The sequence below is a fragment of the Hemiscyllium ocellatum genome, chromosome 10 (assembly GCF_020745735.1).
Source record: "Hemiscyllium ocellatum isolate sHemOce1 chromosome 10, sHemOce1.pat.X.cur, whole genome shotgun sequence".
Classification (NCBI taxonomy): domain Eukaryota; kingdom Metazoa; phylum Chordata; class Chondrichthyes; order Orectolobiformes; family Hemiscylliidae; genus Hemiscyllium; species Hemiscyllium ocellatum.
In genome coordinates this window covers 25620331-25645328 of record NC_083410.1, presented here as the reverse complement: position 1 = coordinate 25645328, position 24998 = coordinate 25620331, and the positions used below count along the sequence as shown (strand labels likewise).

General features: G+C 42.1%; 1 protein-coding gene across 1 annotated transcript in view; it reads right to left on the bottom strand.

The window, feature by feature from the left end:
• The window catches only part of fmn2b (formin 2b), a 451369-nt gene that overhangs the window by 48806 nt on the left and 377565 nt on the right, over positions 1-24998 (bottom strand). Inside the window, exon 17 of the mRNA XM_060830804.1 lies at positions 10274-10423. Within this exon, the coding sequence (XP_060686787.1) occupies positions 10274-10423 (150 nt within the window). The remainder of the gene's footprint in view (positions 1-10273; positions 10424-24998) is intronic.

The window sequence follows — 24998 nt, the reverse complement described above, 5'->3', positions numbered from 1 at the left end:
CAATTATGCTGCCAGAATATAGCTTACAGCTCATAAATTAGTCATCACATCTTTTATAATTAAGTGTCAGTACGTTAAACCTCAACATTCCATTATCCAAGATATTTTTAAACTGGGGAAAAAAAGGCTGCTTCAATTTCAGCTACATTAATCACTTACCTGTTTATCGTGAAATAGGAGTTCAAACCAAGCTTCAATTCCTTCACCTTGGATTATAGCCACTCAACCCCATCATTCTCCAGTCCATGCAATCCATCTTATTCTGTCTTACTAATGTTTTGGAATGTTTAAAAGCTGTGTTCGCCACATGTCCTTCATAATGATTCTGCATCATATAATCCATAATTCTATCATCATGGATGAATAAAAAAAATCCATATGTAGCTCTTTATATTGTGCTGTTAAAGACCACTGTATAAAATAAACATTTCCATCACAACCACCAGACATACCCAAAGTACTTTCCAGCCAACTAAATACTTCATGAAGTGTAATCAACGTTGAAATGTGGGAAATGTGGCAGACAATTTGCTTACAGCAAACTCCCATAAACAGCCTACAAGACTAACCCTAAAGTCAGTATCACAGGGAAACAGATTGAAGGGTTAATATTGGCCAAGGTATACGAAATAACTTCCTCTACTCTTCTTCAAAGTAGAAAGATGGTATCTTTTATATTCATCCAAACAGGTAGACAGCCCTCAGTATGATGCATCATCTGAAAAACGGCACCTCAGACAGAATACCTTCAGGACTACACTAGAGCACTGGCCAAGATATTTGTGCTCAAATCCTGCTGTGGAACTTAAAGCCAGAAATCAGAACAAACTTATGGATTTATTCAGCCAAGTTCACTTAATTTTGGGAAAAAAAATCACACCTTTTTAAAATTAAAATAATGAAAATCTGAAACTCTTCACAATGATAATGCACTGGATCAAAAAGGTTTCAATGATAAAAACAACAATTTATCAGACATTCCAAAAGAATTCTACATTGTCAGTTCTACTATAATGCAGTTGTACAACCCTGTGATATAGAAAAATCATGCTTTAGAAACAGCGCTTAAGATGTTAGCGATGTAATCACATTACAGTTCATGCTGTGGAAACAGCATTCTCAGTACGCCAATCGCATGAGTGAATTCACGTTGACAAGACGTGTGTTATAACAGGATGACCTGTAAAATTTGACAGAAGATATTTTACAACATGCCATAGTAGGAGAAATGATAATTAATCAGCAAAACTTTGGTCAGAGGGACAGTTTTCAAGCAGTGGCCTACAGACAGAGGGCAAGAGGTGAGAGGCAGAAAGATTCAGTGAGACAATATCAAGGTGGTGTCAAGGATATTCAGAATGCACAAGAAGCCAGAATTGTAAGAACTCTGTTCTCAAAGATTGGTGATATTGGAGAACGTACAAAAACACAATGATCATAATTATAAATGTGAAGTGTTGTCTGACCTAATGTTAGTGTAACTAGCAAACTTAAATGCGTTAGATGACTGGGCCTTGATGTGAGTCCAGGCAGCAGAGAATTGGAATGTTGAGAGAGGGTGGAAGGTGGGAGGCTAACCAGAGCAGCATTAGAATGGTCAGAAATGCAATTAGTTTCTTTTTTAGCAGATGAGCTGAAGAGGGAAAAAAATTACTACCAAGGTGAAAGTAGGGAGTTATAATAGTGAGAACATATGCAGAAGACAGGTTTGAATCAAAATTGCAAGATATAAAATCAACACTAGGGCCACAAGCAACATTGTAATAATGGTGGTTCAACACTATTAAAATAGACATGTTTTCCTTTGTTCAAAAAGCTGACTTTGTGATGAACTTGTACTGAATAAAGATTGGAAGCTACAATGAATAAGAAATTTCAACTTTATTAGTTTAAGAATATCATTCCTACTTTCTGCACCTTCCCAACGGGAGAAGAAAATTGCTTCCATCATTGGTCTTTATCCAATTTACGTTTAGTTTTGCATGGCCAGAAATAGTAAATGTACATTTTTTAAAATGCAAGTTCCTGAATAATTGGGTGGATGACTGAAATTAACGGTTTAATGAATGTCATGTGACTCTCAAAAACGGCATGGTTCTGAATTCTGTTGTTGCTGCAATTGTGTGGCTGCAATTGTGTGGCTGCAATTGTGTGGTCTAAATCATGAGGACAATCAGAATGAAAAAGAGGGGGAAGAAAAAAGGACCTTTTCCAGACGTTAGATTGTTGCTTCAATTTCTGAAGTGCGTGCAGCACAACTTTTATACTGCACAATTTTACATTTACTATGAGGAATGTTTGTTTGAAGTGTGTTGTTTATTTTCCAGTAGGCAGGATGGAAGATTAAAAAATATTTGTTGGTGGAAACTGGAGTCTCAACATTTCTGAATAGCCTGACTATATTTAATATATTAAAAAAAGTGAGTTCATGGTCACATGGAAGGATGAAATGGACGATCTGACAACTTACTGCACAAGTACAATAAAAGCATCTTGAAGCTCTTTACTAAGGTGGTGAAGGAAAGTTTTGTAACTGCTAATTCACAACATTCATTAAAAGAAAAACGGTTTCAACATAAGTACTAACACCTGAGAGGCCAGCATTGACAAACTGAGTGCATGCACAGAGCCTGTTAAAAGTGATATTGCTGTAATGGTCAGGCAATGACAATATAATGTATCTTTATAAGTATGCTTGCCTGCATTCTTTTGTACAAAAGTAAATTCTCATGTGACCTAAATGTATACTCCTTTTACAGTATCGTGACAGTTTTACTAAATTGTGCCCACTGCTAAGACCACATGGAATATTAATTGGAGGAACCTCTGCCTGGTTGCCACAGTGTGACAATTGCTGCTTTTCAGTGACTGAAGGAATGGCTATTGTAGCAAAATAAAGAGATACTCAGACTCACTGATCTGCCAGATGAGATGACACTCGGTTTCTTTTGTTAAGGTTGGATTCCATCCTTAGGTCCAAATATAGCTTTAAAAATAGTGCTGGCAAAATTCAATCCAAAGAGTCAAGAGACGTGGATTTGGGCAAAGTACATGCATTTGCTAATTGTAATGTTAAGCACATTTCTCATATGTTTTTCCCCATCCATAGACATCAGTTTTCTTAATTAAGAAGTCTGGAATTTTTGGCTATAGTGCAAAGTAAAATAAAACTGTCACTGCAGTCCTTAAAAAGCAAAGGAGAGCCATTTATCACATTTTTATTAGGCAATAGTACGATTCAAAGTCCATTCTTTCCTTAGGTTGCAACCAGCAGTATGACAATAAAATAGATGCAAAAACTGCTTAGCTCCACACCAAAACCAAACTTGTGGCATAATTCCAGAGTCAAGGCCAAACCTGCCTCAGGAAGAGAAGTGGATTGAACGAGTTTGCAAAAACAGGAAGCCATTTCCAAATCTACAAGTTTGAAAAACACGATAAGGTCACGTCATGACAAGTCCAAGTTTGTTCCCAACTTGGATAACAATGAAATATGCTGCATGCAGACAATTCTAGTCTAAGAAGGTTCTCTCATGTAGAACGCACCTCTTGAGATAGAATCGAACAGCAATGTGACTTGTCTACAAGATGAAAGTTTTGTTGTTGTTTCGGTTTGGAATGGAGAGTTTAAGATAAATTCTCATTCCCACCCCATCCTATTTTAAATTCCACACTTTGAAGTTAACAGTATTATACTTCTTTCTTTGAAGCTGCGTTCGCCTGGCTTGGTCCCACACTTGTCTATTTTTAACCTTCTGGTTGATTAATTTGAGGCCCTCTCTGGGTCGATTTATCAGACAGTGACAATCTCTCAGTACCACCTGCCACCTGTGGCAAGCCTACAGAACATAATGGGGTACAAAATGAAGGGGAGCAAGATAGTGGACAAAAACACATCTCTCCCTGATGCACTCAATGCTTTCTAAGCTCGGTTCGAGCAGAATGCCAGCAGCGTGATGTCACCTGCCCATCAGCCCCAGGCTCATCTGTTCCCTCTATCACTGCTACAGCTGTCAGATCAGTCTACCTGAGAGTGAACTCCAAGGGAATGGACAAGCCCAGAGAGAACCTCTGGCCATGCACATAGATCCTGTGAAGACCAGCTAGCTGAGCTATTCAGTGACAACTTCAACCTCTCCTTGCTACAATCCAAGGTCCCCACCTGCTTCAAGATGACCACCATCATCCCAGTACCAAAGAAAGCACATGTAATGTGCCTTAATGACTACCGCCCCGTAGCTCTGACTGCCATAATCATGACGTGTTTCAAGAGGCTGGTCATGGCCCATATCAACTCCAGCCTCCCATGATCCCAGACAATTTGCCTACCAGCAAAATAGATCCACAGTGAATGCCATTTCCTTAGCTCTATACTCATTCCCAGAGCATCTTGATTACAAGGACACCTATATCAGAATTCCACTCATTGAAGGCAGAGCTGCAGTCAACATCATAAACCCTCCCAAACCAAACTCAAAACTCTGAGAACTAGGTCTCAGCTTCACCCTCTGCAACTGGATCCTCAGCTTCCCGACCCACAGACAGTAATCAGTGAAGATAGACAAACGTACCTCCTTCATGATAATCCTCCACACTGGCACCCTATAATGATGCATTCTCAGCCTCCTACTGTACTCCCAGTACATTTATCACTGTGTAGCCAAATTCGATGAGCATGCCATCGACAAGTTTGCTGATGATATTGTAATAGAACAGATATTAACCAACTGTGAGTCAGAATACAGGAAAGTGTGCGCAATGCTGACAACCTCTCTTCCAATGTCAGCAAAAGTAGAGAATTGATCACTGACTTCAGGAAGAAAGGAGGAGGAGGACACCCTCCTCCTCCCCCTCATATCTACATTAGTGGAGGTGGAAATGGTTGCAAGTGTCAAGCTCCTTAGAGTGACAATGACCAACATCTCTTCTGGACCTCCCTCAGAGATGCTACGGTCAAGATAACGCCTCTTCCTCAGAAGGCCCAGGTAATTTGGTGCGTCCGTAAGGACTCTCACCATCATGTACAGATGCACCACAGAAAGCATTCTATCCAGGTGAACAAACGCTGGTACGGCAACCGCTCTGCGCAGGATCCTAAGAAACGACAGAAGGTTTTGTTAACAGTGCAGACCATCATGGAAGCCAACCTCCCACCTGTTAACACTTTTCATTGCCATGGACAGGCTGCCAACATTCTCAAAGATCCATCCCACCCTGGTAATGCTCTCTTCCAACCTCTTCCGTAAGGGAGAAAATATAGAAGTTTGAATACACGCACCAACAGTTTCTAGAACAGCTTCTTCCCTACTGTTATTAGACTCCTGAATGGACCTCTCTAACTTCAAATCCAATGTTGACATTGCTTTGTGCTTCTCCTGTGCAAATGTAACCTTGTATGCCTTGCTTTGAGCACTCGAGATCTGCCTGTACTGCTCGCAAAACAAAGTTTTTCAGTGTACTTAGGTACATGTAGCTACAATAAAGCAAATGAAACTCTGCCCTTTTGATTTACAAAAGGAGGCGGCTCCACATTTCTGACAGAAGATTCTAATCAGGCTCCTTCTGAAACAGAGCTGTACTTCCATTCTGGCAGTTCCTTCTTACTGTCCTACCCCCTTTCAACAGCAGTTACCTGCTGTTCTTGGAAGTTAACATCCAGCAAGCCACATTTATGTTGCTGTCAAATAGCAGGTATGAGTTAAGCATGAGGTTAAGGTGCTCGGTGAGGGTTTACAGTGCTAGATGGGGAGACGTGGTGGCTCAGTGCCGCCTCACAGCACCAGGGACCCAGGTTTGATTCGAACCTTGGGTGACTGTCTGTGAGGAGTTTGCACATTTTCCCCATGTTTGCATGGGTTTTCTTTGGATGTTCTGGTTTCTTCCCACAGTCCAAAGATGTGCAGGTTGGGTGAATTGGCTATGCTAAATTGCCCATATAGTGTCCAGAGATGTGTAGGTCAGGTGCATTAGTCAGGGGAGGAATAGAGTAATAGAGTAGAGGAACAGGTCTGGCTGGGTTAGTCTTTGGAGGATCAGTGTGAACTTGTTGGGCCAAAGAACTTGTTTGGCCAAAGAACTTGTTTCCACACTGTAGGGACACCATGATTCTATGTGCACTGGGTGGGGTACTAGTTGAGTAGAATGTGAGGTGAGCAGGTGCTAAATGTGCACAGGATAGGGTGCTAGAGATAGGGGCCAGGTGTACAGGATATAGAATACCAAGTTGGTTTATGTACCAGTATTCAAGGTAGCAAAGGAGCAAGGTGAGAAAAGGACCAGGTAAGCAAGGAGCCAAGTAAGTAATGCAATGCTTAGAGTATTTTGGGGCGGATGGAGGAAATCAAATCCAACAGGACAGGGAGGGTTCTGTTCCAGAGATGGGGGTCTGGGTTGGGTCCAACAGGATTGAGGGAGGAGCTGGGATGTACAGGTGGTCTAGGAAAGGTATATTGGGGATGTATGAAGTCAGTATGGGATCTGTTGAATCATTTCTTAAGAGTTAGCTGATGCATTTAATTGTTGTAACTTTTCCTGAGTAATTATTTGCTCAATTTCAGCAGAACCCTCCAAGTTCTCAGATATAAATGAAGACTTTGAGTGTTCCAGGTGAAAAGGAATTGTTTAGCAGAATCTTCAATTTCCTCAGCAATTCCTTTGGAGTCTTCTAAGGTGGGAATTCCACAGGGACCCATGCACAACTCCCAACCATGCTGGAACAACTGTCTAGCCATCAGCAAATCTGTGCCTCCTTCACTAGTATCTGCATGTCTGCCAGTGAACAGTCAACAAGTATTGAAATTGCATGTTCTGCACACGTGGTATACATTAATTAGTAAGGAAATTCCCCAGAACGAGAGAGAATTGAATTTAACAGTTCATGTATTTCATGCCTTGAACTATTTTACTAAGTTGAAGGTGTGATACAAACACAAGTTAACTTGTGCACAAGTGGGAAATGGGGTCCTGGGAGTCAGGTCAAAGGGATTGGAAGGGTGGAGAGTTCTTCTTGCATGGTTCTTCAGAATCTTGTCTCAATTAGCTACTGACTTGTAAGTTGCCACCAAAACTTTGCTGGATTGTAATATGTGTTTTCAACTTAAGACAGTAAATTTGTGCAGTATTGTCTCCTGGTATAAATGAAAAGAAACCAAACCATTTCCTAAGCAGAACTCTATTTGAATATCCTTCTACTTTGGAACTCTCCCCACTTTGGGGGATTTTATGGTTGGTAAAAACGTGTTTAGCACATTTGAATACAAATAAGGGTAAAGTGTTTGCAGACCCGGAGGATTCAGGTTATCTCAGAGAGAGAAACGACTGGTGGCCGTTTAACCTGAGAGTCAATACACCTCAGACAAAGAGTGAAGCTGAGAAGACCTTACCTTCATGGTAACCTCGGTCAATGCAGAAATTGAACCCACACTGTTGGCATCACTTTGCATAACAAACCAGCCATCTAGCCAACTAAGCCAAGCAAATCCCTTGTATACACAACAATCAAATGGTTATGTTGATGCACTGATAGAATATGCTAGGATTTTCCAAGGTTTAGGACACCAAGTGTTACCACAAACTTACATTTTGAGGTCTCAAGTTGTCAGGAAGCAATGGCGACTGTCTAGATCTGACCAAGTTATAGCTGCAGTATGGCTGTCCAACCACATTCTCCATTCTTACTGAGGGTCACAGAGAGAAAAAGTTTGGGGAGCACTGCAACGTGGTCTGGAATCTCAGAGCTTTGCTTGTGTCGGCTTTGTGTCTCAGTTATGTTTTCCAGATCAGCAGGACAAAAGGCAAATCCAGCAAGAGAAAAAAAATTGTCCATAGGTCACTCATATGCCTGACACACAAATGAAATAATATTGGGAAACTGTTGGGAATATGCTATCTGAATATTTGTTTCAAATCTAGAGGTAGAATGGAGAGCTAAGGATATGTTGTAACAGGAAATAGAAAAAAATGACACCACACACATTTTCCAAAGTACACCTCAACTGCTTTCAGCAACTTACAAAACCACTGAGGTAATGTAACTCACACCAAACTCCTTTTCTTCAAAAAAGAAAGTCATCACAGAGAACATGTCCAAGTTACTTGTTTTTCATTTTTATTAAAAAATGTTTTGTATTATATTTTCCAGCAGTCTGATAGATAGTTTGCCAGAAATACTAATATATTCCAACAGTTAAAAGCAGTGGGTGAAATCGGGAGGTGAGCGGAGACTTTGTATTCTCCCACCTAGAGTTTTTATTACAAACAAATGTCAAAAAAAAACAAAAGAAGCCACAGCTGTGGTCTTCGTGGTAATTCAACATAACAACCCACCAGTGTTGAGTAATGTCCTCTGGCTTTGCTTTAACAAAGTATCCTGAGATGTAAGCAAAGGTGGAAACTGAGCCCACTATTTTCAAAATGCTTCACCAAAAGTGTGAACTCCAGAGCATGTGGTTCACAGCAGGAGAAAACACAAATCAATCATGCTGGCTGAAACAAAAGGTGTCCTTTTCTCTCCCCACCCCCAACGCCAGTCTGATGCAGTTAGATACCTGATATTTGTTAGAAGTTAGGTAAGCGGATTCTTCTGTATTCCACAGGTATGCAGCAAACTTTAACATGCATGTCTTATTCATTTAGGTGGACAGTTCTATAAGGACCACAATCCTGCTTTTTCAAACAAATTGTTTGGTTGAAGGCATCTTTCAAAATAGACAAATGATTTATGGACACATCTCCTACTTCTATGTGTATTTTCCATGTAAGACGCTATTCATTGAATAAAATAAAATTAAAGAAAACCATTTATGGCAAAGTACCAGCTAGTTCTTAAGTATGTTCGATTTTATTGGCCTAAATATTTCCAGCTATCTTGTTTAAGAAATTTCAAAAGTTTAATGCAGATCTAAGTCCACACTAAGGCATCTGGAAAGCAACGTACAGATACAGCTGGATTCTCCGTGGTCAAAACTGGATGGATTTGGGGTATTTAAGACTTGTTTCCCTGCAGTGTGGAAACAGGCCAATTGGCCCAACAAGTTCACACCGACCCTCCGAAGAGTAACCCACCCACACCCATAGCCCTACATTTACCCCTGACTAATGCACCCAACACTATGGGTAGTTTAGCATGGCCAATTCACCTGATCTGCACATCTTTAGATTGTGGGAGGAAACCGGAGCACCCGGAGGAAACCCATGCAGACATGGAGAGAATGTGCAAACTCCACACAGTCGCCAGAGATGGGAATTGAACCCGGGTACCTGGTGCTATGAAGCAGCAGTGCTAACCACTGAGCTACCATGCTTCTTCTAGAACTACTCAGGAAAGATCACAATCTTTTGTTTGCATTCATTCATCAGGACTAAGGGGAAGACAGCAATGGAAAGGATGCCATGGGAACGATAGGATGAAAACTACAACTAAAAATATAATGCATGTGGATAGACCCCCTTACTCTAAAATGGAATGTCTGGGACATTAATTAGAAGAGATTATAAATGGTCAAATTGACATGAACTGGACCTCGTATGTGAACGCGAGTTCAGCTTCAATCTTTTTTGCATCATTATGTTACATAAACGATCTAGTTGCCTTTCTATAGAAATGATATTATTACATTAGAAAGGGTGCAGAAAAGATTTACTAATGATGTTACCAGGACTGAAGCATTGGAGCTATAAGAGGAGGCTGGGACCTTTTTCCATGGAACATGGGAGGTTGAGGGGTAACCTTAGAGAGGTTTATAAAATCAAGAGTGGCGTTGGTAAAATGAATTGTAAAGGTCTTTTCCCTAGCGACGCAAAATTCAAAACTAGAGGGCACAGATTTACAAGAATGGGGGGTGGGGGGCAAACTTAAAAGGAGCATATTTGTCCACACAGAGGTTCATGTATATATGCAATTAAATGCCAGAGAAAGTGGTAGATGCAGATGTAGTTACAATATTTAAAATACATTTTGACTGGATAATGAATAGGAAAGGTTTAGGTGGATATGGACCAAATGCAGACAAAGGGACTAGTTTAGTTTGGCTCTATATTGTCTACAATCTCCTGATTGCTTATGACTTAATAAAGTTTTGACCAATCTTAAAACAAATGTTGACTCCTGGTCAGGACAGTGACTCCCAAACTTACAGATAGAGTGTTAGGGAGAGATAGACAGGTGAAGACAGACAGTGGGAGTGGCCTGGCCAACAGGAATGCACAAAACACCATACTGAAATTAAGGAAATGTCAAACAATGTTAGTAAAAAGAAAGACTGAATATACTTACTTTTCCTTAAGAATAACTTTGCTTTCCTTTCTCCAGTAATCTTTGAAGTCTGAGCAAAACTCATACCACAGGGTAAATAAGTGATTTGGAGTGACTTCTTTATCTCCAGACTTTGGCTTCATGCTAAAATATGCTGCTGTGTCCAAGAAGCTGACAAAAGGAAACAATATAATCAAAACAAGCTCAAAATACATTTTTAAACTTCTGCTATTCGTCAGTAGTAATTTGCATTGAAGAGAAGCACATTGGATTTAAACGATCTTAAACCAATTTCATTTCACAACATCTTGGAGTAGAACTCTAATAGCTCTGAGTACTGCTGCAATTCATATTAATCATTGCAATCTCTTAGCCTGAACATTTCACATGATGTATTCCTCCATATCATTGAATGCAAGAGGATACCTCAGAGATGATCCCTTTGGAAGACAAAAGGGATAGCTCTAGCACATTTGACTGTAAACTATTTTCATGTCTGACGAGATTATAAAAGCCAAACATGTGAGCTCATTATTTTCAATGCTGAAACCAAATGGCAAATAATTTTCTCCTTGGAGATACTGCCTTCTCCACAATTCTGGTAATCATCTGCTTGGAACTTTAGCTTACACAATATTACCATGCAAACTAAATACATTGCCACCTCCACTGCTAGCTCACTTTTAGCTAGAATCTTTTCTCATACAACAGCCAGCAATAGCTACTCCTTAATCTCTGTCAATGCTCTTAACCTGTGCAATTGCAATGGTATGACTTCAATAATTAATGCAATTAAAATAAGCTGATTAAGCACAGAAGACATTCAAAATTGTATGCTCACCCGTAACACTATCTGAAAACAATAGTGGAGGATAATTAATTAGTAATATTCAAAAATAGAATTGAATGGTTACTTGTAAAGGTAACATTTGCACAGCTTATGGTGCGGGTGATGATAATTGGAAAGATTCACCTTTGAAGGGTTTGGCGTTTTATTGGTTTGCAGGACATAAAATGCATTGAACTTGCTCTATCATTCAATTAGATCACAGCTTTAATGCCACATTACTGCCTACCACTCTTCACTCTTGCATCCCCTAGCAATCAAAAATCAGTCTAATTCAGCCTCAAATACATTCAACGATCCAGCCTCCACTGCTCTCCAGGGAAAATAATTCCAAAGACGAATGACGCTCGGAAGAAATTCCTCGCCATTTCATGTTAAATGGCAGGGCTCTTATTTTTAAACTGTGCCCCCAGTTTTAGAGTTCTCAGCATCTTCCCAGCATTTATCCTCAGAACCTTGTATGTTACAATAAGAAAATATCTCTGTACAGTCAATAAGAAACAAACTCACATACCCCATGCTCTAATCTCTATAACAGAGGTTAAGGGAGGATATATTTAAGGAAGAACTTTGATACTTGGTTACTAGCATGCAGAAGAATTTACTCAGAAGAAGTCTTCTTTAAATAGTGGTTCTTCAACTGTGAGATTTCAGAAGACCAATACCATCCTCCCAGAAGGAGGAGGGATTACCCAATTTATCCATATCAGCTCATGAAGACAGTCATAATAAAGCTGTAAGTATACAGACGGATTTAGATGCAATAAGCCATATAGCTTATTTGTTAACTTATCGGATTTGGAATATAATTAAATTGGTGAGATCAAGAAGTTAAGACCATCAGGACTGAACATTCCTTTGGGACTGAAAAGTCCTGTTTTGATCGATCTAAATAGTCTTCTCACCTGCCACATCCAGTATAGAATGGTGATGGACAACTAAGTAAACAAGAGGATGGCACTTCACAGTAGGCCCATCGTCAACCATGGTGCATCACACAAAGGGCCATGTGTTTGCAGGTCATCTTCAGGTTTCTCCTGAGGTCCCTATTGTTATATGGGGCTTCTATCCCCTTAAGAACCTTACCTGTTTTGGGAACTACGATGATATTTTGTGGATAAGTTGCCAAAACAGCTAAGGTTCTTAAGGGGATAGAACCAGGTATTTAACTCACCTCAAAGTCTGTGTTACAATCCATCATGTCAATCCAACCTGTAACTAGTTGCTAACATTCAATCAACTATTGTTAACTGGAAGAAACTCTTCTAGTTTGACTAGGAATGGTTTTCCTTTCCCTCACTAGACATGCAGGCCCTTTAGTATCCTATACCAAGCAAGAATGGTGGTAGCAACCTTTACCACGAGCAGCAGTTCTTATAGTGCTGGTAGTTGGTATGGCCACACAAGAAACCTACCATCTTATTGAACAGATCGGCCAATTCTGTTCAGTGCAGATGAAATGAATTGGTGGCTGAGTGCAGTTTAAAGATATGGGGAATAAAAATATCTTCACCACTGCCACACTGGCTGAAGTACTCAAGATCTACAGGATCACTACGTAAATTTGACAATGGGTGTACAGTGGGTTTACTGATCTTTTAACTAAGCAAGAACTGCAAAGGAATGATCATTGTACATGTTTTCATACTTGAATGAGGACATTTTGCTGCACACCTATAATTTTTAATTATCCCTGGGAAGATCAAGTGGAAGTTAGGAAAGAAAACTGCTTACTACCTTGTATGGCCCATCATGCAATTGACATAAATAATAAATACATCACAGCAGAGCTGCTGCACCAGGGCATGTTACAAGTCCTGAAAGACCACCCAACAGAAGCAGAGATTCCAAGATGCCAAGCAAATAAAGCAAAGTGAAACAAGGGAAGCAATTTGACATTTTGCATTACAAACCACATATCTTCATGGAATGGAACTACTTTGCGAAAATAGATCTTAATTATAGCAAAGTAGACAGAACCACATGTGCAATTAATTGGTCCCAGGACAAATTACAAATCCAATGCTTATTCACAGATAAAAGACCTAAACAGTTAAAACATGCAGCATTGTTTGTCCAGATGCCAGGCTGATGCTACACCTCTCTCAAGCATCTTAAGGGGATATACAGCCAGAGCACAATTGCCAATGCAACAGCAACAAAGATCTCAATTTATGTCACGTAAAGCTTTAACCCATTTCATTGTCAATTTCAGAGAAACAGGCTAAATGAGTAATCCTTGGACCCATGAGAAGCTGCATCCTGGCATCTCAGCATTGCCAACCTCCTCCTTTACTTCACCCCCATCAAGTGACTGAAATCCTCACTCATGCCTTGTTGCCTCCTGACTTGATTATTCCAATGGTCTCCAGTTCGTCATTCTTAAATATTCATAATTATCAATGCATCTTAAAGGGCATTGACCTGCATTGCACTTCCTCTTCCCTCAATGCCTCAAATTTGTAGTTCTTAGACTTTCACTTAAATACCACCAGGCTCCCCCTTTCCCTAGTTATGTAGGGACCTCCATTCCTACACCTTACCACTAAATTCTCTTTTTCACTGACTTCGCTCTCTTCTAAACTCCCTTTCCTTTGCATTACCATTAGCACCTGTACCTTTAGCTGCCTAGGCCCCAAAGTTCTGGGGTTGCCACCTTAAAGCATTTGCTTTCCGTCTTCAAAGTTCTCTTTGGACACTTTTACTCAGGTATCCAGAACCTTCCCCGTTGGCTTGAAGTCCATTTTTCCTCCCACTTTTCTGAAGTGCTTTGAAATGCTTTCTCAAGTTCAATGTATTCTGCAGATGCACAGAATAACTGTCAATGTAAATGCCTTCCTTTGGGAAGAGGGAACCAAAATTAAGGTTGGAGTTGCTTATCATTTGGGTGTGGCAGACATGGATCACTTTATTGAAAGCTACTCTGCGTCAGTTTAAAAAAAACAGGTTCCAACAACTCCAATGTGGGTATTTGAAAGTCTTTCTAACCACCATTACGCATCAAGTGTTTAAAGAGCATTTAAAACAAATTTCACAACTCTCATTCATTATTTTTGAAGGTGAACAAAATGTGGTGCAATGTTTGTGGCGCAAAATGTTGAGTAATGGTCACATCAAACACAAGTAAAAAATGAGGTCTGCAGATGCTGGAGATCACAGCTGCAAATGTGTTGCTGGTCAAAGCACAGCAGGTTAGGCAGCATCTCAGGAATAGAGAATTCGACGTTTCGAGCATAAGCCCTTCATCAGGAATAAGAGAGAGAGCGCCAAGCCGGCTGAGATAAAAGGTAGGGAGGAGGGACTAGGGGGAGGGGCGATGGAGGTGGGATAGGTGGAAGGAGGTCAAGGTGAGGGTGATAGGCCGGAGTGGGGTGGGGGCGGAGAGGTCAGGAAGAGGATTGCAGGTTAGGAGGGCGGTGCTGAGTTGAGGGAACCGACTGAGACAAGGTGGGGGGAGGGGAAATGAGGAAGCTGGAGAAATCTGAATTCATCCCTTGTGGTTGGAGGGTTCCCAGGCGGAAGATGAGGCGCTCCTCCTCCAGCCGTCGTGTAGTTGTGTTCTGCCGGTGGAGGAGTCCAAGGACCTGCATGTCCTCGGTGGAGTGGGAGGGGGAGTTAAAGTGTTGAGCCACGGGGTGATTGGGTTGGTTGGTTCGGGCGGCCCAGAGGTGTTCTCTGAAGCGTTCCGCAAGTAAGCGGCCTGTCTCACCAATATAGAGGAGGCCACATCGGGTGCAGCGGATGCAATAGATGATGTGTGTGGAGGTACAGGTGAACTTGTGGCGGATATGGAAGGATCCCTTGGGGCCTTGGAGGGAAGTGAGTGTGGAGGTGTGGGCGCAAGTTTTACATTTCCTGCGGTTGCAGGGGAAGGTGCCGGGGGTGGAGGTTGGGTTGGTGGGGGGTGTGGATCTGACAAGGGAGTCACGAAGGGAGTGGTCCTTGCGGAACGCTGATAGGGGAGGGGAGGGAAATATATCCTTGGTGGTGGGGTCCGTTTGGAGGTGGCGGAAATGGCGGCGGATAATACGTTGTATGCGCAGGTTGGTGGGGTGGTAGGTGAGAACCAGTGGGGTTCTGTCTTGGTGGCGGTTGGAGGAGCGGGGCTCAAGGGCGGAGGAGCGGGAAGTGGAGGAGATGCGGTGGAGGGCATCGTCGATCACGTCTGGGGGGAATCTGCGGTCCTTGAAGAAGGAGGCCATCTGGGTTGTGCGGTGTTGGAATTGGTCCTCCTGGGAGCAGATGCGGCGGAGACGAAGGAATTGGGAATATGGGATGGCGTTTTTACAGGGGGCAGGGTGGGAGGAGGTGTAGTCCAGGTAGCTGTGGGAGTCAGTCGGTTTATAATAGATGTCTGTGTTGAGTCGGTCGCCCGAGATAGAAATGGAAAGGTCTAGGAAGGGGAGGGAGGAGTCTGAGACAGTCCAGGTGAATTTCAGGTCGGGATGGAAGGTGTTAGTAAAGTTGATGAACTGTTCAACCTCCTCGTGGGAGCACGAGGCAGCGCCGATACAGTCATCGATGTAGCGGAGGAAAAGGTGGGGGGTGGTGCCAGTGTAGTTGCGGAAGATGGACTGTTCCACATATCCTACGAAGAGGCAGGCATAGCTGGGGCCCATGCGGGTGCCCATGGCAACTCCTTTAGTTTGGAGGAAGTGGGAGGATTGAAAAGAGAAGTTATTCAGGGTGAGGACCAGTTCAGTCAGTCGAAGGAGGGTGTCAGTGGAAGGGTACTGGTTAGTGCGGCGGGAAAGGAAGAAGCGGAGGGCTTTGAGTCCTTCGTGATGGGGGATGGAGGTGTACAGGGACTGGATGTCCATAGTGAAAATAAGGCGTTGGGGACCGGGGAAGCGAAAATCCTGGAGGAGGTGGAGGGCGTGGGTGGTGTCCCGAACGTAGGTGGGGAGTTCTTGGACTAAAGGGGACAGGACCGTGTCGAGGTATTGGGAGATGAGTTCGGTGGGGCAGGAGCAGGCTGAGACAATGGGTCGGCCGGGGCAGGCAGGTTTGTGGATTTTGGGCAGGAGGTAGAAACGGGCGGTGCGGGGTTGTGGGACTATGAGGTTGGAGGCGGTGGATGGGAGATCCCCTGAGGTGATGAGGTCCTGGATGGTCTGGGAGATGATGGTTTGGTGGTGGGAGGTGGGGTCGTGGTCAAGGGGGCGATAAGAGGAGGCGTCCGCGAGCTGGCGTTTGGCTTCAGCGGTGTACAGGTCAGTGCGCCAAACTACCACCGCGCCTCCCTTGTCTGCGGGTTTGATGGTGAGGTTGGGATTGGAGCGGAGGGAGTGGAGGGCTGCACGTTCTGAGGGTGAGAGGTTGGAGTGGGTGAGAGGGGTGGACAGGTTGAGTCGGTTGATGTCACGGCGGCAGTTGGCTATAAAGAGGTCGAGGGCGGGTAGGAGGCCTGCACGGGGTGTCCAGGTGGATGGGGTGTGTTGGAGGCGGGAGAAGGGGTCGTCAGAGGGTGGGCGGGAGTCTTGGTTGTGAAAGTAGGCACGGAGGCGAAGGCGGCGGAAGAATTGTTCAATATCTCGCCGCGTGTTGAACTCATTAATCCGAGGGCGTAGGGGAACGAAGGTGAGGCCCCTGCTGAGGACTGATCTCTCATCCTCAGAGAGGGGGAGATCTGGAGGGATGGTGAAAATCCGGCAGGGCTGGGAGCTAGGACCTGGTGTGGGACTGGAGCTGGAGCTGGAGCTGGGGGCGGGGTTAGGGGCGGGGACAGAGATCGAAGTAGGGGCGGAGTTAGACGTGGTGACGGTGACTTTGACCAGCAACACATCAAACACAAGGCAGCCTAGCTATCTACTATTTATATTTAATGGTACTGCCCTTCTTCTCATTCACCCCATGCCCTGCCACGCCCAACAATCAATATCTTGGGAGGCTATCACTGAACAGGTAGCAATAGTGTTCAAACTATTGGATAAGAGCAAGGGAGAGGTTGGGAACTTTGCAGTAAGAGGCTCATCTTGAACTCTCAAAACCTCTTCCATGCACAAAAGGCTCAGGTAAGGAATGCAATGGAATACTCCGATTTTGACTCTAGACATGAAAAGATATATTCAAGAAGCTTGAGATCATGGAAGCAACAGCAGTTTACTTGTCTGATGCCCCAACTTCGGAATCAAATATTTTACTTGAGATCATGGTGTGCACAACAACATCTAGCTTGTACGCACTGCAGCCTGAGTTCCTTAATACTTTCCTACCAAGCACATAAAAATCATGTATCTTTGATTTACTGGTTTAAGCGTCTGGAATTCCTGTCTTAATTTTATAGTAGTAGCATCACTTGAAGGACTGCAGCAATTTGGGGAGAAGGTCATCTCCTGATTGCAAGTAGGTTTAACATGGTACAGGTAGTTCTCCTATGTGTGAATCGGCTATAACAAGATCGATGAATTGTGGCGGTTGCTTACATACGAACGTTCTGCTGAGTGGGTATATGGGGTTTGCCATAGTATGATCTACTATGGCGCGATTTCTATAGCGGTTTCCCATAATGCAATTTTCTATATCACGAGGTTGCAGAGGAACACAACTGTCGCATTGTAGCAGAATGACCTGGACTTGCAACCCCTCGCCTGTCTTTTAGGATCGTTGGATTTCCCCTTAACTAATGAATTATTTCTGATCAGCATTTCTGTAGTCTCTTTTATTTTGTCAGTCCTGTAGCACCCACTTGCCTCAAGCATTAGTAAAAAGCAGAGAGATTGTTTCTATTGACTCTTCAGCAATATCCACTGGTTTTCATATCATCGATTTTTACCATCAACAGTCTGGTTGCCCCATTGCTTTGGGCAATATATTTTTGTTTGCCAATATTGCTGTATCATTGGTGGATCTAGGACTTATCATTAATAAGGAAACTTCACATTTAGCAGAATTTCCCAGCGATGCTGCTGCTGAGCTCAAACAAGTTCCATGGCTTATGCAGCTTTACATCTTTCAAGCTTCTCAAAGTTGCATCACAGAAAGAGCGAGCAAGAGGGAGTGGGAGAACAGGGAAGAGAGGGGGGAAAGTTACATCGGGGGAGATGAAATTGACTGAGATCAAGGTTAATGTAAAATTCTAGAAGGTGCATGTTGGCGAAAGTTGAGGGGTGCAGCCATTGATGCTGAGAAGGGAGCGGTTGAAGCAAACAGTACAAGAAGCCAACATCAAAAGAACAAGGAAATGTTGAGATTGGAGGCAGAGGGAAGGGTCAAGGCCAGTTAAACCTTAAACATAAAGCTGAGAATATTAGGTAAGGAAAACTGCAAAGCTAATGATAGGGAGAAAGAGCTTAGTGGGATTTAAATGGGATGCAACACAGACAGCAGAACTTTGAATTAGCTGAAGTTGAAGAAGATGGAGGTCAGTAGGTCAGCCAGCAGCATGGCTAATTTTTGAATTGACAAAGTCCTTGACGAGAATCTAAGCAGATGAATGTTATGTAGATGGAGGCAAAATTATATTATAAAGGTGTGGCACTACGAAACAAATTAGGAGAAGAATCAGACCCTTTAACTTTAGGAGCACATCTGCATTTTCAATAGAAAGTTGAAGTTACGATGAGTGTTAGATAAGACCTGGGGAGTGTACTTCCTTGGTAGAAAGGGCTGATGCATTTTTACACTGAACATTTAACTGAGCAAATTATGACTCAAAAACTGGACTTTGCACAAGTCGTCAGATATGACAAACCTGGTAGAAGCTGGCTTCATACATCAACCAGAGGAAAAGACAACAGCTAAGGATAGATCCTTGGATGAATTGAAGAGTAAAGACACTGGGACTGGAAGAGAAACTACTCGGGAAAAGTTCTACCTATGATTGGATTTCTGAGAGTGAATCTGATAGAGAAGGTGGCCTCGATGAGATGGACAATGAAATCTGTTGGAGGAGAGTGCTGCCATCTATGGTTATCCAGAGAAAGGAAAAATTGAGGCTTTCAAGTTGGGACCGTAAAGCACCACTAATATTCGCAGTGAAGAGCTGCATCTCCCTTAAAATTACCACTATCCCATGCACAACTTGATAATCGAGTCTGATACATTGAACAAAGCATATATTAATTGAGCAATCAACTTTTGATTCAACCATTTAATAGAGACTGCTCAGCGATTACAGATTAATCATTTGCACCATTTGCTAACTGTGTTGCTGCTAAAAGCTGCACCACAAAGTGTCTTGGGTAATGTGATGTGGTTTCTGATCTTTACCATAGACGATTTCAACAAGTGACAAACAAGAAGCAGAGGTAGCATAACAAAATCTTCTCAATCTTTTAAAATACCTGGAATGCAGACACAAACACATTGAGACACAGCTGAAGGTGCAGAGGTCTCTAAATGCAAAGCTAATTATTTTGTCTATCAGGTTTGCAAGACCTGCAAGACATCATTACTCATTTTAAAAGCGACAGTTCCTTGTTTAATTTTACAAAGTTTTGACTGAGATATGACCGCTAATCTCATAATACAAGTTGATTAAAATATTCTGGCAAATTCTATTCAACAATTACCAGGATAGAATTTAGACACCAGCCTCACTGAATGTTACACCTTTGCACTGTCTGAAGCTTTCAGTCAACAAACTTAAAAAGAATAGTTGATAATATTTCTCCACAGCAGAGAAACAAAGAGCTACTGAAACTCATTATGCCTGAAAAGGTGTTAATAGACCACCATCAAAATCTCATTAAGAACAATATGTTTTGACAATTGTAATTTCTGAATCCTTTTACCTCAAGTCTGTTTTTACTATCCAAATGAGTGGAGTCCTCAGGTGTATGAACAAAACAGCCAAAAGCCATGCTAATAGTTAAGTCTGTTAAATAAACTTTCTCAAAACCTATTTGCAAAAGAAACCCAATATTTGACTGAAACACGGACAAAATCTGTATATGCCAACTTCATATTGGTGCAGCTTTGTCAACATTTATTGGCATTCAATAACTCTCTCTTTGACCCATTAGAATCTCAGCTCTTATGAGGAAAAAAACCTTCACTGGCTACCAATTTGCTAGTTCTAACAGTCATGTCAATGAATTCTCATATCTTAGTGCTTCCTAGTTGTTATTAAATGCAAACTCTACTTTCTCTTTTTATCTTTCTCATGTGCTTATATGACATGATGTGAAAATCATACCCAGCTTTGAGTGCATAAATAAACTGTACTTCTAATTTAACACAAAAAAGAGTTTAACATTTGGATTTCAAATAGTGTTTGAGAGAAATACATCACATGTTTCAAAAGAGAAAAAAAAACTTTAAATACTCTTGCTTGTTGACATTAGGGCACAGAAATAAAACATCTCCCTACCCTGTCCTAAACCGAATACTGTATTTCGCAATACACTTTCAAAAGATTTCCAAGTGTTCCAAATCCCCAAAGACATACTTTGTGGTCATTTGAACTTTAAATCAGTTTATGTGCAAAGTAGCCTTCCCATTCCAAGATCGGGTTGGAGGGGTTGGGGGGGAAGGGAGAGGGGGAGGGAGGGAGGGAAGAGGGGGGTGAAGAGTCTGTCCTTGATCTCATCCTTATTTCAATGCAATTGGTGAGCTAAGGGGACTAAACAGGTCTCCCAAGACAGCTCATTAGACTAAGGCTGGCTCAATGTCAGGAAGCCTAGAACTACCAAGATCAGGGAGGCAAATCTGTATTGTAATCAGGATGACAGAACTTCATAAAGCCCAGAGGAACCCTTCTGCATCTGCAGTTCCACACAAATAATTTAAAACTTTCCTGAATTGCATTGGAATCACAAAATGCCAATCATCACATATCATAGGGCACTCATTTACAGACTTTGCCCATTTGAGAAGTGAACTGTTCAATGAACCCATGTGAGACCAATACTTCCTGATTACTATAATACCAATTCTGCAAAGTTAAAATGAAGTCATTGCGTACAGTCACCCTATTTTCACTTGCTAATCCCAGGAATACAGTTTTAATAAATATCAAGCATTTTTATATATCCAAATTTCATGTCGACAATGACACCTCACTCCAATAATGTACATACTGTTCCCTCAAATAAACTGACATTTTCCATGGGGCACTTTATTTATAATTTCACAATACAAAAAAAAAGTGATAATGCTTCTAAAAATGTCAAATCCATTTAACAAAAAACAGTTCTTCTGTGTAGGAGTTCTACCATCAGAGGAGCGCTGAATGCTTATCTATGGCTTTCACTGTTTAGTGAACATTTCATGATAAACAGAAAGGTAAGTGCACTGAATCCATTTTCTTGTCAGACCTGGTTATTGTAATGGCTTAATCAAGACATCTGGTCTGTGCAATTGTAAACACTGCTATGTAGCTTCATGTAAATTCAACATTTAACTTTCACCTGACACAGGCTAAATTGCTCAAGCGCTGGGTGCTCATTTTTATTACATTTTATCAATATTGTAAACTCAATGATGCAATTTGTTTGCGGATGACTGAAAACATTCCATGTCACATCTCTGGTAATGTTCGGCTGGAGCCTTCCCTGTCTGACTGCTTACGTTAAATAAACACAGACCTGTGTGCTTTCATCAGATCATAAAACACCTATTCATAAGTATCTTGGATAAAGTGTCTATTTTGATGTAAATATTCCACCTTTTCACTGGCTGGCTTTTGTGTCAAAATTCACTACCCACAGATTAATAAAAAGTAATCCTGGATTTAACTTCAAAACGTTAGAAAAGTAAACCTTTTCCGTGTTAAACTGGTAATGAACATTAATCACATTAATCTTGGTTCATCTAATCTGTTACTTCTCCTTGTGTCCGCCTGACCTTTCTCCCCCTCAACTATTTCTTTGTAGATGTTTGCTAAGAGGTAACTAATCCTCACTTTAACTGTCCACATTGGCATTACAGAACTTGGATGTGACAAGCATCAATCCGACATATAAGACAACTTTAATAAAAGAAAAGGAATTTCCTTTCAGGAAGGTAGATTCCAACGAACATCTAATTCGCTCAATTGCAAGTCTGTACTAAATGCAAATACCGTCCACAACTTGTGTGCTTGAGGTACAATAAACTGGACTGGCATTATAAACAGCCTTTGAAAAGTTTACTGCTGGCATCAGTGATGGTAAGAGTGACTCAGTAATGGTAAAAACAGTCCATAAATCCTTAAACAGCGGTTTTCTTTTTCACAATTGCAAATCATGAATTTTGATTTTAACCCCTTCATCCTAGGAATCTTAGGAATTTCTGCTCTCTGTCGGGACATCTCACATGGAAAATATTTAGTTTCCAAGAACTAATATTTTAATAGCTAGTTAACCTTTGACTGAAGTAATCATGTAATGATTCAATGGAGCGGGGGTGATAATAAGTTATCTCTTCATCAGAATGCAACCTGCAAATTAGCTTTCTTGAATTGTAGACCATATACAAATGGCTACTTTATTTACAAGGCTATGTAACACTTGTTAAAAATTGCAATCCTTTAACGATTTGGAAACAATTGAAATGACCACTGCATATGAAATAACTTGTGAAATTATTCACTCCAAAAATAAATAAAAGATGGATGTACAAAAAAATGAATAAAGTAATGTTTTAAGTGTTCTGTCTTCTGCTGGTTTGGTAGATGGCAAATCAGTCAAATCTTTACAGCTACAATTTATTTCTCTGCTAGAAATCTTGTTCCAATGGTTCCGGAGTTTAAATAGCATTTTAAACATTTTTTCCTAAATCTTTGTCAACGCAAACAAGATAAACAATGACTAACAAGTGATTGTTTTCCCTTCTTGTGGAGGCATCCAGTTTCTCCTCACTCTTCATATCTGAGTAGTTGCGAGATCATGTGCAACATTCCAGGGGTTAATATGCACACCGCCATGTGGGGTACAATGCCATTCACCCACTCTCACAAAACACCTGGTGAGCTCATTAGAATTAATCTGTAAACTACTGCCCAATTCATGGAGGACACCATAACCATGCCAATGAACATATGGCAGCCCAATTGCAAACCTCAGGAGAAACATCTTTACTCAGAGGGTAGTCAGAACGTGCAAATGCTGCTGTCAACTTTGTTCTTGAGCAGGGTCACAAATCTTTGCATTACGCATATCCTGCAGGAGTCCCCTTGCCCTCCCGCAGAGATAGAAAAACTCACGCAGGAGTATCTGCTTCTTATGCTTGATGACCACAGGCAGGATAGCATTACCATGTAGATTCTGGATTAGTAGTGCTGGAAGAGCACAGCAGTTCAGGCAGCATCCAAGGTGCAGCATAATCGACATTTCAGGCAAAAGCCCTTCATCAGGAATAAAAGCAGTGAGTCTGAAGCGTGGAGAGATAAGCTAGAGGAGGGTGGGGATGGGGAGAGAGTAGCATACAGTACAATGGGTGAGTGGGGGAGGAGATGAAGGTGATAGGTCGGGGAGGAGAGGGTGGAGTGGATAGGTGGAAAAGGAGATAGGCAGGTAGGACAAGTCATGGGGACAGTGCTGAGCTGGAAGTTTGGAACTAGGGTGAGGTGGGGGAAGGGGAAATGAGGAAACTGTTGAAGTCCACATCGATGTCCTGGGGTTGAAGTGTTCCGAGGCGGAAGATGAGGCGTTCTTCCTCCAGGCGTCTGGTGGTGAGGGAGCGGCAGCGGCAGCGGCGGAGGCCCAGGACCTCCATGTCCTCGGCAGAGTGGGAGGGGGAGTTGAAATGTTGAGCCATTGGGCGGTGTGGTTGATTGGTGTGGGTGTCCCGGAGATGTTTCCTAAAACGCTCTGCTAGCAGGCGCCCAGTCTCCCCAATGTAGAGGAGAACACATCGGGAGCAACGGATACAATAAATGATATTACACTTAATTAGACTTAGTCTATTTGTCCTATCCATGACCCTTATAATTTTGTAAACCTCTATAAGTCACCCCTCAGCCTCAGACACTCCAGGGAAAACAGCCCCAGCCTGTTCAGCCCTCTCCCTATAGCTCAGATCCTCCAACCCTGGCAACATCCTTGTAAATCTTTTCTGAACCCTTTCAAGTTTCACAACATCTTTCCAATAGGAAGGAGACCAGAACTGCATCAATATTCCAACAGTGGCCTAACCAATGTCCTGTACAGCCGCAACATGACCTCCCAACTCCTGTACTCAATACTCTGACCAATAAAGGAAAGCATACCAAATGCCGCCTTCACTATCCTATCTACCTGCGACTCCACTTTCAAGGAGCTATGAACCTGCATTCCAAGGTCTCTATGTTCAGCAACACTCCCTAGGGCCTTACCATTAAGTGTAATAGTCCTGCTAAGATTTGCTTTCCCAAAATGCAGCACCTCGCATTTATCTGAACTAAACTCTATCTGCCACTTCTCAGCCCATTGGCTCATCTGGTCCAGATACTGTTGTAATCTGAGGTAACCCTCTTCGCTGTCCACTACACTTCCAAGTTTGGTGTCATCTGCAAACTTACTAACTGTACCTCATATGCTCGCATCCAAGTCATTTATGGAGATGTCAAAAAGTAGAGGGCCAGCACCAATCCTTGTGGCACTCCATTGGTCACAGGCCTCCAGTCTGAAAAATAACCCTCCACCACCGCCCTCTGTCTTCTACCTTTGAGCCAGTTCTGTATCCAGATGGCTAGTTCTCCCTGTATTCCATGAGATCTAACCTTGCTAATCAGTCTCCCATGGGGAACCTTGTCGAAAGTCTTACTGAAGTCCATATAGATCACATGTATTGCTCTGCTTTCATCAATCTTTTGTTACTTCTTCAAAAAACTCAATCAAGTTTGTGAGACATGATTTCCCATGCACAAAGCTATGTTGACTATCCCGAATCAGTCCTTGCCTTTCGAAATACACGTACATCCCGTCCCTCAGGATTCCCTCCAACAACTTGCCCACCACCGAGGTCAGGCTCACCAGTCTAAAGGCTTGTCCTTAC